General features: G+C 48.0%; 3 protein-coding genes across 3 annotated transcripts; 2 read left to right on the plus strand and 1 right to left on the minus strand.

The window, feature by feature from the left end:
• Positions 1–262: 262 nt before the first annotated feature.
• Positions 263–1507, plus strand: LACBIDRAFT_329147 (uncharacterized protein; the record flags this gene model as incomplete). Its single annotated transcript, XM_001883220.1, has 4 exons — positions 263–636; positions 694–981; positions 1277–1393; positions 1435–1507. 4 exons carry the CDS (start codon positions 263–265, stop codon positions 1505–1507), a joined length of 852 nt encoding a protein of 283 aa, XP_001883255.1.
• A 5139-nt stretch (positions 1508–6646) lies between these two features.
• LACBIDRAFT_329149 (uncharacterized protein) lies at positions 6647–8500 on the minus strand (the record flags this gene model as incomplete). Its single annotated transcript, XM_001883315.1, has 2 exons — positions 6647–6897; positions 6997–8500. The coding sequence occupies 2 exons, from the start codon at positions 8498–8500 to the stop codon at positions 6647–6649; spliced, it is 1755 nt and encodes a 584-aa protein (XP_001883350.1).
• A 4498-nt stretch (positions 8501–12998) lies between these two features.
• Positions 12999–13611, plus strand: LACBIDRAFT_329150 (uncharacterized protein; the record flags this gene model as incomplete). Its single annotated transcript, XM_001883221.1, has 3 exons — positions 12999–13184; positions 13301–13475; positions 13529–13611. 3 exons carry the CDS (start codon positions 12999–13001, stop codon positions 13609–13611), a joined length of 444 nt encoding a protein of 147 aa, XP_001883256.1.
• Between the last annotated feature and the right edge of the window lie 1126 nt (positions 13612–14737).

The following is a 14737-nucleotide window of genomic DNA, read 5'->3' on the forward strand; positions in this document are numbered from 1 at the left end:
CAGGAAGAGCATCGAGGCGGTATCCGATCCCGAGCTCGAGGAAGTTGACAAGTACTCGGTGAAGCATATCAACACCTTTCACGTCGCGCCACTTCTCCCTGTGGAAAACCGTTGTTCCCCCTCCCCTTCCTTTCCTGGTCCCAGTCGACGTTCACAAGCTCCGGAGCCAGCTACACCAACAAAACAAAAGCTCGAGTTCGTCTTCCCACCTCAAGGACGGCGCATCCAGGGGACTGCGGACGAGCGCGAGCCACTTCCCCACATGTGGCTTTACGAAATGCTCGGCGACCTGAAAAAGGGCAGACATAGCCTCCTCGACGTGCTGAAACGAGCCAAAGAAGAAGTGAACGAAGCCGCTGGAGAGCTTCTTCGCGTCCAAGCTTTGGTCAGCAAGGAGCACGCTCGCAGTTTGAAAGCCCAAAAAGAGCTAGAGCAAATCACCGGACCATTCAAAGCGTCACAGTTGAAAGGAAAGGTAGACAAAGCTATGGAAAAGATGGAGTGGCCCAGCGACGAAACTGATAGTTCCGATGACCCGGATATTGTGGCGAGGCGCGAACTGGATACTATCAAGAAGAAGAAAGAAGAGGCAAGGAAAAAGAAGAAAACTGACTCGAAGAGAAAGAGGGATCATAAGTGAGTTTTAGGTGTAAACTCGCGACCTTTGACCTAGTCGCTGACGCAGGTGATTAGGGATCGTTCACCGCCTCCCAATGGCAAGGGTCGAGAAGGCGACGACGAAGGTCGAAGGAATGACGATGATGGGGATTGCTCTGATCAAGAAAAAGATCAGAGGCCGAAGCCTTTAAAGCGGGCCCGTAGGAATGGCCAGGACCAGAACGGTACTTCTGCACATCCTGTGGCATCGACCGCGAAACTTTTGGAGGCTAGGGATTCATCTATCCCGTTCATCGGCTCCTCGCAAAAACGTTCTCGCGAGGACGATGAGGATTCTGCCACCAGCGAAGGCGAGGTGGAGAGGTCCGTTCGCCTTGACAGTGAGGGTAGTGAAAGAAAAAGAGCCAGACTTGACGAGGGTGGCGGTAACAAAGGGAGGTCTGGGGGATCCAAATACACGTTCGGAAGACCACGTCTTTTATAGTGGGAACGACGACTAGGGCCATGACGATTTCCTTCACCCGAATTTTGCTTTCGATGGCAAGTCAGCCCTTTTTATCGACTGGACAACCACATCGAATTCCGGCTACGCGGAGTACATGCTGAGCGAAAGTGGGTTGACTTTAGGTCTCGGATGAAGACACTGTACTTGTAATAGAACCTGTAGCAACAAAGGAATTTCAAAGATTGTATGGGCGAGTTACCTCTTGCAACCTTGGAAAAGCGGAATCAATGTGCATTGCAAACGACCAAGCTGGCATTGGTTGGAGCGGTCGTGAGTGACACTTAGGCTTGCCCACGACCGCTATACTACAGAGTGATGAGGTCGCACGTCAGTGGACAAGGGGGGAGAAGCATACCGGAGAGCTACATCCCCCTAAAGTCATGATGGAAGGCTGGACTGGCGACGAAAACTATATCAGCAGGGAAGTGACCCAATAACAATTGAGGGTGGTCTCATTTGATATGGTCTTACGGTATTCGTCGGCTGAGGGGGTGTGAGGGTTCTGAGAGGAAGGGAGGGGGATATACGTGTGATGAAGGGGTTAACAAGATGGAGGGCGCCCAATTGACCAACTCGGAGGAGGGAGGGAAGGCGACTAAGCGTCAGGGGAAACCGTTCGAATTAGCGCCTAACTCGGGGTAACATGCACATTTGCTATACATATACTGAACCTCAATGATACTATTTCATTCTTCTGTAACATGTTGTGCTCGAGATCTAAAGTGTCCTAATAAGCTGATCAAAGTGGACCAACAAAGTGCTACGGAAAAGGATTCCTAACTTTGAAAAGTTGTCGAGAACTTAAGCTTTCGAAGTGATTGCACCTTACTCTGCGAAGTTGGCAACTTTACAACTTTGCACCCAAAGTTCGTTTAGACGTTTTGCGTATGTGCTGCTGTGAGGGAGCTTGTTGTTGTTGCGCAACAGCTTGTTGTTGAGCGGCAGCGAGCAGTATCCTAGTCAACTCGGTGAGCAGAGCCTGGTAGTCCACGGGAGGTGCCTGAGGCCACCTTTGTAACCGCTGCTGCTGTAGCTTCAACGCATTTATGATGCCCTGGTAGTCTGCACCAGGCTGCCCTTGAAGCACAGCCAGCAGAGCAGACAGGTTGACCCCCGTGCTCGCACCGAGGAAGGCATTCACAACGAGCGCGCCTACGGCGTTGCTGTTTAGGATTGACGTCCCGACATCTACGGCCAGACCAGGCGGGATACCCACCGATAACAAGGCTGCGTTACCTGCGATTTGCAGTGCTGCTTTGCCTGCGGTCTTGCCGACCGATATGCCCATCTGCTTGAGGATTTTGGCTCTCTGCGAGGCTTGGGCTGCCAGCGCAGCAAATTGAGTGGCATCTGCGGGTGAGATTGGAGGGGAGGTTGTAGATCCTTCTCTTCCTTGGGACGGGGAACCCATCGATACGCCAAAACTCTCTTCTGGTGGTGAAACCGTGGTTTGGATATGTGACATTGACTCCCCCGAGGCATTGGCTGATTGTGAAGGAGGTTGAGCTGCTGTGCTTGAATGCGGGGTGGACGGAGAAGATGATGAATGCGCATAAATGTTGGCAGGATATGTAGCACTTCTGTGAGGGTGATGGATATCTGTCGGGAGAGGAGGTCCTTGATAAGATTGTGCTCTCTGGAGATGAGGGGGTTGGAATGCAGGCGCTTCAGAATCGACGTTCTTCGGGTGTGGGGTGGCAAACCCATTGTTCGTGGATCCGGGGTGACTATGTGTCAGGCAAGAAGCTGGCGAGGGGACTTGATAGGATTGCGCCTTGTGAAAATGAGGCGCTTGGAATGCGGGCGCTTCTGGAATGTCATTTGCTGTGGGGCACCCATTACCTGTAGATCCGTATTGTGACGACCCCGACTGCCCTGGGATCGGAGTGTGCACCGACCTTAAGTTCACGGAGCTATTGAGGCCAAGTTTATTCTTATATGAATCAGCGGCGTTCGGTGCAGGCATACTGGGGATCTGGCTTGGATCGCCTGGCAGAGGGATAGTCTGAGAAATTGGGGACGACATGAGGCCTGATGAAGGTGAAACGGAGGGCGAGGGGGTCGAGGGGGACGTTTGAATGGAAGGCGCAAGGGGGGTGGGTGTACTTCCAAAGTCTCTGGCAGTAGCCGAGATCATCGGTGGGGTTGTTTCTGTGCTGTTTGAGCTGGCAAGTGGAGGACTAGAATCTCCACTTCGCTGAGAGGTGTTAACCGATGGTGTTGGCATCCCCGAGAAACAGGGAGGAGTGGAAATCTACCCGGAGGGGTAGATAACACTGCTCACAAGACGAACCAACAGAAATAAACCACGTCTATGATTCTGGAGGTTCTAGAGGGAAAGTATGGGTACAGGAGAGTAAGATGCGTATGGGAAGATGGTGGTAAGAGTCCAAGCGCGGAAGCGCGCAGGAAGAAGTAGAAATACGAAAGAGAAGCAACAAGTCCAAACAATGGTAACAGGTCCAAATAAGAGTAATCCGGGACCAGGATTACACCCTCCCCTGCTTTAAAAAGAAAAAGAGAGGAAAAAAAGAAAAATGTTAGTAATAATATAAGTAAATCCAAGCACCGGGTGCATCAAAACCCAATGGGAAAAAGCTACCGGCTGGCAAGGTGGAAAGAAATCTACTTAAAAAATCAAGAAGATCCATTCCGCGAGGCCAGCCATATGTCGAGAGCTTCACAATCTTCTAGTTCAGAACCAGGTAGCCATTCATCATGTTCTTTACCGAAGCCGCGCCAGCGGACTAGGTATTGATAACCTCGTCCGCGACGGCGTGCATCCAATATTCTGTCGATATATTGTTCTTCATTCCCATCCTCAGTGATTATAGGAGCCGGTTCTTCAAAATGACGGGATGGGAATTGTTCTGTATCTGATTCGATGTACGGAATCACTTGTGATGTGTGGAATGTAGGGAAAATATTCGTCGAATTAGGAAGATCAAGGGTAACTGTTGAGTGTTCCTCGTCGACATCAGTGATTGTGTAAGGGCCATCGTAACGCGGCATGAATTTTGCTACGCGTTTTTCCCCTTTCACTTTATATTCCTTTCGTCTGTGTAACGTCGACAGACGTACACGCGACCCGACGGTAAAGGGGAAGGTCAATGTGCGATTTTTATTCGCCTGACGTGCTTGTGACAGTTTTGCCTTAAGCAAGTTGTCTTGAGCTTCCAGCACATCCGTTTCAAGTTTACGGATAACATGCCAAGCGTCTATGTCTGTTACAGTGGCAGAAGATTTTGCCGGAACGAGGGGTGGTATAACGCGAGGGCTTCGCCCCATGCGCAGTTGGAAAGGCGTAAAGCCTGTTGATTTATTTACAGTGTTCATCATGTCAAAACGAATTTTTGGTAGGGCACGAACCCAACCTATTTGGTTGTGCTCAACGTGATACCTCAGCGCTTGGTTTACAGTTTTGTTCGTGCGTTCACTGGCGCCGTCTGATTCCGGGTGATATGCAGTTGACAGTTTCAGTTTCACGCCCGTCAATTTGTGCAAGGCTTTCCAAAATCTCGAGACGAAGAGTTTGTCTCGGTCGGAAATGATTTCAGACGGCAAGCCATTTTCACAATACCAACGATCAAAAAATAGATACACCAGATCTTCAGCAGTAATATCGGTCTGAGACGGTACTAACTGTATATCACTGCCCAGACGATCAGTGAAGGTGATAATAGAGTTTTTCCCGTTGTCTTCTGGAAGCGGACCAATAAAGTCAATCGCTACAGAGTCACCCTGTCGATCAGGGATTGGTAATGGGTGAAGAGGGCCATAAGGTTTAATCGTCGATGATTTGTTGCGCTGGCAATCGGGACAAGAAGGCACATAGCCTTGCTCGAGATCACGACGCATGTTAGGCCAATAGTACGCATTCCTAAGAGAACCGTATGTTTTGTAAAATCCAAAATGGCCAATCACATCGTGTGCGAGCATGAACAGGGTTTCACGGAGGTTGTTTGACCTTGGTATGATCAATCTCTCTCCAACATACCATAAGCCATCACGGAACACCAACTCAGGCCAACTGACGGCAGCAGCAGGTAGTGTTTTACACCACGCGTCATCTGCATAACCCGATCTGACAGCATCTAAAAAGGATTTATCTGCGGTTATCTCCAAGGTGGCGCCGATTGCCGGAAGTATAGGTTCACGCGACGCCAAGCAAGTCGCGGATTCCCATGGACCACACAAGCGCGGGAAGGTTACACTTGCAATTGTTGCTTCGCCTTCATCATCGTCGCAGAAGTTGTAGGGATGCCGCGCAGTATTTTCAGAATCAGTCAGAGATTGTGGAGAAGGTAAGCGGGAAAGGGCATCTGCAACTGTATTGTCCTCTCCCTTGATGTAGATGACCTTAGCGTCGAACTGGGACATAAATTCCATCCAGCGCACTTGTCGTCGTGACAGGTCTTTTTGAACGTTAAAATTTTCCAATGTTTTATGATCTGTGTAGATGAAGAAAGGCGACCCTAACAAGTCAACGCGCCATTTTTTGAGTGCACGTATTATTGCAAGCAACTCCTTTTCGTGTACCGGATAATTCAGTTCAGCGTTTTTGAATGTCATTGAGTCAAATGCTACTGGCCGCGCATTTTCCCAAGACGGTCCGAAGGATAGCACTGCGCCGGAACATTTGTCACTTGCGTCTGTTGTTACAAATATTTTGTACTCTGGCATTTTGGAAAAGTCAATTGTTGTCAGACAATCCCGGCTCGTTACAATTTGCTTTATTGCGTTGAAAGCTTTTTGATGTCTAGGCGCCCAACATGGAAAGTTCCGTTTGGAATCTTTCGTCGTCAGTTCGGAGAGTACGCCAGTATGATCAGCAAGCGACGGCAAAAATGCAGCGATGTAACGGACAAGGCCCAGAAAACCTCTAACTTCTGTAGCTGATTTTGGTACAGGCCAGTTGAGGACCTTTTCAACTTTTTTGTTATCAGCTTCGATACCGCGTACGCTTATGTGGTGCCCCAGGAAATCAATCTCGGTGCAAAACAAATGTGTTTTATCAGGGTTTACATACAAGCGTGCTGCACGCAGTGCTTCCAGCACAGTCCGGACGTTACGTTCATGTTCTTCTAGAGAGTTTGACCATATTACGATGTCATCCAAATATATATGACAAATTTTCCCAATCAGCGTCCTCAGCGCCGCAGTCACTCGACGTTGGTGGATGGCAGGGGCATTTTTCAAACCCATTGGCATTACCAGCCATTCGTAGAGGCCCAAGGGAGTGTTTACCGCTGTTAAATGTACGTGATCCGGATGCATCCTTGTCTGGAAAAAACTGTTTGTCATATCAATTGTACCCCAGATCCGTCCTTTTGCACAATCATTTAGGATATCATCGATGCGGGGTAAGGGGTGACTATCTGTGACAGTGTTTTCATTAAGCTGCCAGTAATCATTTACCCAATGCGGCAATACGTTGGGGTTTGCCTTCGGCACAATAAATGCGGGCGAAGCACACGGAGAAGAAGAAGGCCTAATGCGGCCTGCGTCCAAATGTTGTTGAATTTAAATCTGCCAGGCTTGTTTGTATTTCCGCGGTGACGGATACGAGCGTGATTTAATAGTCTTTTCAGCATTCTTGATTTGAATTTCAGCGACAATATCTCGAGGTAATTCGTCGGCGTGAGGAATAGGTTCGAAAATCTCCTTGTATTCTGTTTTCAAAGCAGTTTCACGTGTTGCCAGTTGTTCCTGTGCAACAAGAACATCGATACGATCACGGACAGCACCGGCGACGTCAAAGTCTTTGACGTGTTCTGGTTGTAGTTTTTTATTCTTTAATCGATCATGGCATACTAACATCAGTTCTGCAAGTGCCAATTTCTTATCTGCTTTTGTTATCTTTATTTGCTCACGCAGACGAGGTTTGGGAGGCGGCGGCGGTACGATGTCAGGGGGGTTCAACAAGTCATATGAATTCCTTTTATCTATACATGTCCGTGCAGCGTGATCCGTAACAATAAAATTCCGTTCGAGCCAAGGGAGGCCCAGAATAATTGGCAAACAGAGTCCAGGTGTAACAAGAGCTTTTACGACATGAGAAGTCCATGCAGAGTCCAATGATGAGAGTGCGAGTTTAACATAAAAATACAGTTCGGTTTTCTTCTTCTTTCCATTGCTAAAGGCGACGTCGACTAATTCCGGTTTGTTCAATTTATACTGCTTCAGTCCCAGGCGTTCGACGAGTTCAGGGCGGATGAGCACTAGGTGTGCACCGTTGTCAATGAGAGCGCGCGTTTTCACTGGAAAGTCATTCGTCAGACTGTTGATTTGACAATTCCAGATTAAATGTTTGCTTCGGATAGACGTGTTACTCACATCACGGTGCGACACATCCCAGTCCTCATCAGAGTCCGACGCGTAATTGCCAGGCGAGTTTGGGAGAACTGCCACTGTGGCAGACAGGTCATCGTCAGAGTCGACCTCCTCGATCGAGGCGGCGGTGGCGGCAACGGGTTTGGCGGTATGCTTAGCTACCGCCTTAGCCTTCTTGGCAGCTAGCGCGAATGCGACGGTAAGTGTTTTGTAGTTCTTGCCAGAGGGGAAACCATCAGGGCATGATTGAGAATGATGATCACAGTAGAAACGACAACATTTGGTGCAGCCATCGTGTTCATTCAGGAGTGCTCGTTCATCGTCGGTGAGAGGGGGAAGCTTGACGAACGAAGAGCTGGAAGAGTTGGCAGACGTCGAGTTTGATTGGGACGTGTTTGCCCGACGGGACGAACCACGCAAGACATCAGTCTTCGTGTTCTGATGTTTCGCCTGGCGGTCGATAGTCTCTTCAATGAGTTCACGAGCTCTTTTGTTTTCGACTGCTCGAGCCTCGTCGATGATGCGGACAGAGTTGATCCACGGTTTGAGTGCCTTCTCCTTGCGCGCCTCACTGTTTTTGAGACGCGCACGTAGCTCGTCGTCTAGGTGGGCCTCAAGGTGATTACGGAGAGCGGTGTCGTCGAAGAATGAGGTGGTTCCCCGAAGGAGGCAGTTCAACTTGAGGAGCTGTTGGGACCAATTCCAGAAGGAAGTCTTTGACGACGTGAGAGTAGAGGTAAGGATCTTATTCCTGATCTGATCCTCCCAATCCTGATGCAAGTAGTTAGCCCGCATTTCAGACATGAAGGCAGGGAACTCGAGCGTGACAAGTCGCGTGCGTTCAGCGGCAATCCAATCCTGAATCCTGAGGTCTTTGATACCCGGGATTATCATTGTGACCTGTTTCTCAGCAGGAATGGACTTCGAGACGAAGAAGTCGAGCGCCGCATTTTCAAAATCCATCATCACAGCTGGGGAAACATCCCCTTCAGTCAAGACAGGTGCCTTGGCGCTGGTGGGCTCTACTGTTGCAAGTGTGGACATTGTGTGATGATGTTTTTTGTGGATATATGCGGGTTTTTTGTGGATATATGCGTCTTCTTCAGAGTCTGAAGAGTCGGATGAGAGTAGGAGCAGTGGAGATGGTGATGGGAGTGTTAAAGGTGAAGACGGTTCGTGAAGAGATAGAGGACGGTTATTTCTAGAACGCGTAGTGCTGGTCAAACCGTTAAGGAGAGGGAGTTGTTGAGCAAGTGCGGTGGTACGGGTGAAGCGAGGCAGTTCCAGCATTACGGTTGGCGTGAGCGCGTCCCAAAAGGGGTTCACGGATGACGGCGGTATACCGGTACAGGTGAGTAACCCTCCACTAATCAGACAGTTAAAAGCATGTCACAATGGACAAGCACGACAGTTTACGTACAGAGATGATGCGATAACGCGTCAAGCAAACGCCTAGTGGGAATTCCAAAAGGGCGTGCCTATATGCGCGAAATACATGTCAGAATCTAAAACGGTGGCGATATTTCAAAAAAAAGTGGAAATCTACCCGGAGGGGTAGATAACACTGCTCACAAGACGAACCAACAGAAATAAACCACGTCTATGATTCTGGAGGTTCTAGAGGGAAAGTATGGGTACAGGAGAGTAAGATGCGTATGGGAAGATGGTGGTAAGAGTCCAAGCGCGGAAGCGCGCAGGAAGAAGTAGAAATACGAAAGAGAAGCAACAAGTCCAAACAATGGTAACAGGTCCAAATAAGAGTAATCTGGGACCAGGATTACAAGGAGGAGGTGGTGGTGGAGCAACAAAATCTCCTGAAGGCCCTGCTTGCGATCTGTCCGGCTCCATATCTGCTGGATGCTGATAAGAAGGCCTTGGAGGCGTAGCGTTTATCTGGACATACTGTACTACAGTGCCTTGCATACAGTGCTTTGCATTGCCGTTTGCACACCGAAATCGCGAAAATTATGTTTGGTTTTGTATGTTCGTCACAGATTGTCACGCATCAGAACGAGATCTGAGCACTTTGGGAATTTTGTATTTCTCAAACCCAACTTTTGTTGCGCCTCAGGCATCGGATGAGATGCACGTGCGAATCATCGTTTGCCATGATGAGCAACATCTTTCACCGCAGGAGATTGCAGGCCTTATTGGATGTTGCGTCGGGTAAGCGGTCTCTTACTTCCCGTTTTGAAGGTCACGGTACAACATACACAAACAGGATTTCCAAAACTCGTTGTGCAAACGGCAGTGCAAAGCACTGTAATGCTTTGCAGCGTGAATTTTTTGAAATTGTATTTGGCTGTGTTTAAACTGGTCCTGAGTAGTGTTGCCGGAGCTTGGCTCGGCTTGGCTGAGCCACGCGAGCCAAGCCAAAAGTAGCCAAGCGGAGCTGTTCTCACTGCTTGGGCGTCCCCAGCGGCTGCACCCCGCTTATGAGCCAGCTCCTTGATGGGATAGCTGGCTCAGCCACGGCTTGTATCCTATTTTGGAAGTAACAATACAAACAAAACCATAGTTTTGACAGTACAAGCCTTCTTACTCTGAAAATTGATCTCAATATGGACACTGATGTAGCTAATTATTCTGCCAACTTTGAAGGCTGTCGAGCAAGAGCTCGCATGTACAGAGCTGATATGTTATATATGTGACTTTTTGGTTGTGACATGTGACAAACAAATGCTGTCACACATACAGGTAACCAGATCTCTCAAATTTTATGGCCAGAAAAAGTGACAAAGAGACATCAGGGTACTTGAGAGAGTGATGGTTATCCTTTGGATTACTTCCATTCATTTATTAAAGGTTTTTGACTGTAACTGCAACACTAAAGTAAAGGTTCCTTTTTTTGGTGATGAGCTGCTAGCTAGCCATGATTTGAGCCGCTGTGGCTGAACTGGAGCCATCATTTTGGCAGCTTAGCTCAGCTCCAAGCTCCCACACTGCCTGCTTTGGGCAAAGCTGAGCGGGAGCCGAGCTAAGCCGAGCTCTGGCAACACTAGTCTTGAGATGTCACATTCAGGCTTATTCCAGACAGGGATCATTTCGTTGGGCCTTAGTTGTGACATATCAGGTTCACTACAAATATAATCAAATACAATTTGAAAAAATTCGTGCTGCAAAGCATTATGCAAGACACTGTAATACGACCATGACTTCGCATCATGCATCACAGAGGTCATCGAAGGAAGTGAAGTGAGGGTGATGTCAGGACCCTGGTATATGCTGTAACATGTCCCATCCATATGCGGACGGAAATGGGTCCCAAAATCGGCTTATGTCCAATCCCTTTGCGGATGGAAAGCATGAAATTTGGCTGGAGGTCCGATCCCTTTTGGGTCCATAAATGGTCGTCGGTAGCGAGGTCCGATCCATGTGCGTACATTTTGTGGCTATTAACCAGAGCCTGCCGACCTCAGAAGCTTTCTCTCAAAAACCTTTACTAGCCATCACACCTATCCACCTGAACCAGACCTCCGAGCATGTGCAGGTGTAATCAGTATTGCGGACAGAGATGGGTTTAAAATGGTAGGTCCGATCCAGTGCGGACGGACATGCCGAAAAATCGTGCATACATAAGTGCCAAAATTTGGCAGTTTTGGATCGGACATTAGGGTCCTGTGATGTCACGCATCACCCCGGTTTTCGAAGTCATTTTTTTCCTAAGTATTCTAAAATGGCTGATTTTTCTAGTGCCTGTGGTGCCCATAGGCATGTAAACGACATGGTGTATATATTATCTACTTTCTAATGAAAGTTGTTCCACCATCTGAGGTTTTCTTGCATGTACAACCTGTTCTTGATTTTCTTACATTGGCCTTGGCCTTCCCGCTCCATGGCCATGGTGGGGTTGAGTACTTGGCCTTCAACCTCTTCAATAAGAGTCTCTTCTGCTTCAGTTGCCAGTATGACTCCATCTTGTCCCATCACGAAAGCCTGGTCTGGCTCATTGAAAAGTTGACATGAACATCATCCTCAACAACTTGCAGAAGCACTGAAGCCATCACACTCTTCGTCATGCATCACATCAGCTGTTGAAGCATGGTGAAAATAGGTCACACCCTATAGGGCCCGAGGACTTGGTTGTATTAGTACAGTAAGACATTCAGAAAGGCAGATGTGTCCTCTGCCAGGCCTTGTGCAAGTGGATGGTTTTGAGAGGCCAGTGAAGTCAGATCAGTGAAAAAATTAGCTAGTGTGTAGTTGCTGTGGTCAAAGGCCTTCAACATAACACCTCAACATTCAACATCATGCACTTTGTTGTTTGAGTGTCTATGGTATGGAGAACCTATCTAATTTTGATTTAATCGATGTGATCTCTGCACTATAGTTGGCCTCGAAAATATGATAGGGCAACTTAAAAAGGAATGCCTGAGAACTCTGTGCACAAATGCTGCAGCCGCTCTCTCGCTTCGCTCCTGACCTTTCTTTGTTTGTTTGGCATCATCTCAACATCATCTTCATCACAGCAACTTCCCACCCACCCCATAGTATGCAGGGAGTGAAGCCGAGAGCAATGCTTTTAGGAGCCTGTACATAAGGTAGGCTTGTGACCAACCAGTTCTTACTCACTGAACAAATTCGGACTCCAAAGGTTCTGTAGTTATGTGGTGACCCTACAGTGCTTTGCATTGCCGTTTGCACACTGAAATCATGAAAATTATGTTTGGTTTTGTATGTTCATCACAGATTGTCATGCATCAGGACGAGATCTGAGCACTTTGGGAATTTTATATTTCTCAAACTCAACTTTTGTTGTGCCTCAGGCATCAGATGAGATGCGCATGCGAATCATTGTTTGCCATGATGAGCAACATCTTTCACCACAGGAGATTGCAGGCCTTGTTGGATGTTGCGTCTGGTAAGCGGTCTTGTTGTGCAAACGGCAGTGCAAAGCACTGTAATTTTCCAAGTCTGATAGGTGGTGTTGTCCTTGTTGTGGTTTTGAAGTTACAGTTGTTTGGATGAAGTCACCGCATAACATACCAGTGGTAGCGAGTCTATACATAAGGAACCACCTGTGAACCCTGGTTGTTTGGTCCTGTTAATGTTCCTGTCTAGCTAGATACAAAACCACTTTTCCAGCACTCCGGGAAATAACTTTCATTGGATGACTTCCCATAAGTTTAGAAACCTAGATTAAATTCTAAATGTTTGATGAGCGGACTTTAAAAATATGTATAAGCCATGCAACACAGATCTACACATGTACAGTTAATATTTTTTTTGGTGACACACATCTCATCTTGGATCTCCTGACTCCATTGCACTGAGCATGGACATTTCAGATGACTTTGCCCTCCTCCAGCTTCAGTTGGCACAGAACACAATGCAATAGACTGATGAAGAATTCGAGGAACAGATCATTGCATACACCAGCCTGATCATATACGGTTTAGATGAGGCACGCTGCCTACACTCTGAAAGACAGTCTTTGCGAAGACTGTACTTGACATGTCCCAACCTCCTTCCAAACCCACATCGGAGTACACCATGGCAGGTCCTTTATGAGAGCCAGAATGATCGCACATTTATAACCACAATGGGATTCGACATCACGACCTTTCACAAGATTTTAGATCATGGGTTCAGAGACTTATGGAACACACTTGCTATCCCTCGCTGTGAAACCAACATTGATTCAAGGCCACGACTTGGCTGCCGATCTCTTGATGCTGAAGGTGCTCTTGGACTGATTCTCCATTGGCTCAGCTCAACTATGCTTGATGTTAGTCTAATGCAAATCTTCACTCTCATTCCTACCACAGTATCCTGATACATCGCCTAAACCTTCTTTTCACCCTTCGTCGAATCATGAATGCATGAGGCACACATGAATTTCAGGAGAATAACAGCCTCATCATGGGTCATCATCCACTTCTCAATGGTGCATTTAGTAGTATGGATGGCCTGAATCTAGCTGTACAAACCTTGCCAGACCAGGAGATTGAGAATGCGATGTTCAATGGTTGGCTTCATGACCATTTTGTAAGCAGCATGTTTGCTTTCAGCATGAAGGGTAGGTCTCTTTCTGTGTGTCACCATAGTTCAGGTTGAAATCACTTTTTCCAGGTGAGATCATCGCATGTAATCTCAATGCTCCAGGTAGTTGGCACAATTCATGTGTTGTTCGCTCCATTTATGAGAAGTTATGAGCACAGACACCTAGGGAATGTCACGGGCTACCCTGGGGTTTTCCAGAGTAACCCGCACCCGTCAAAACCCGTACCCGCATCCACAGGTGTGGGTTTTCGTGGGTACGGGTCAAGGGTTTACAAAAACCCAGGGGTTCCCAACCCATGTGCAGGTATCCCTCCAGAAATGACCAATGAACCTTGCAAAGGCAGTGCAAGTGTCAATCGATACTGCTGTGCAACCCTGCGAGGATCGGAAAGTCAGGAAATGGTAACTGGGGCACAGGGCATGCGCCAGTGTTTTGATGGCATTGTGTTGTGTGGTGGTGAGCAACTGCATGTGACTGTGTTGGTGTTGACCTGCGAGGTGGGGTCCATTGGCAGGTGTCGTCGTCGTTGTGCTCTTGTGATAGTCAGTAGACAAAAAGAAAAGAAAACTTCACAGGCGTACCTTGTAAGCCCACCCTCTGGTTGTGTCTATCCCCCCCATATTCCATCGTGTTTGACTCATCGTTGTTGGTAACTGGGGCACAGGGCATGCGCCAGTGTTTTGATGGTATCGTGTTGTGTGGTTGGTGGTGAGTAACTGCATGTGACCGCGTTGGCGTTGATCTGTAAGGTGGGGTCCATTGGCAGGTGCCGTCGTCGTCGTGGTGCTGTTGTAATAGTCAGGAAACGAAAAGAAAAGAGAACTTCACGGGCGCACCTTGTAAGCCCGTCCTCTGTTTGTGTCTATCCCCCCCATATTCCATCGTGTTTGACTCATTGTTGTTGTAGTTGCTGTGGTCTGTGTGTCACTACTACTGACTGACATATCCGAGTCGTTTGCATTGTTGTTGCTGTGCCATGCTGTCTGGTAACCGTGCTGGAGGGTATGGTAGTGTGTTGTGGTGAAGGTGACGCGTTCGTGATTGACATGTCACACCCATCACACCCATGTCACGGGTACGGGTTTTGCTGGGGTACGAAAATGCCAACCCGTACCCACCCGCGACCTCAACCCGTATGGGTTTGTAAACCCGTGACATTCCCTACAGACACCTGAAGGTTACTATCTCATCACTGATACAGCATTCCCTCAAGGAACAGACCAGATTGCAGGCTGTATTAGAGCTCCCATGAAAGACAGAACTTGTCTGCCTCTCAA

The sequence above is a fragment of the Laccaria bicolor genome, genomic scaffold (genome assembly GCF_000143565.1).
Source record: "Laccaria bicolor S238N-H82 LACBIscaffold_20 genomic scaffold, whole genome shotgun sequence".
Taxonomy (NCBI): domain Eukaryota; kingdom Fungi; phylum Basidiomycota; class Agaricomycetes; order Agaricales; family Hydnangiaceae; genus Laccaria; species Laccaria bicolor.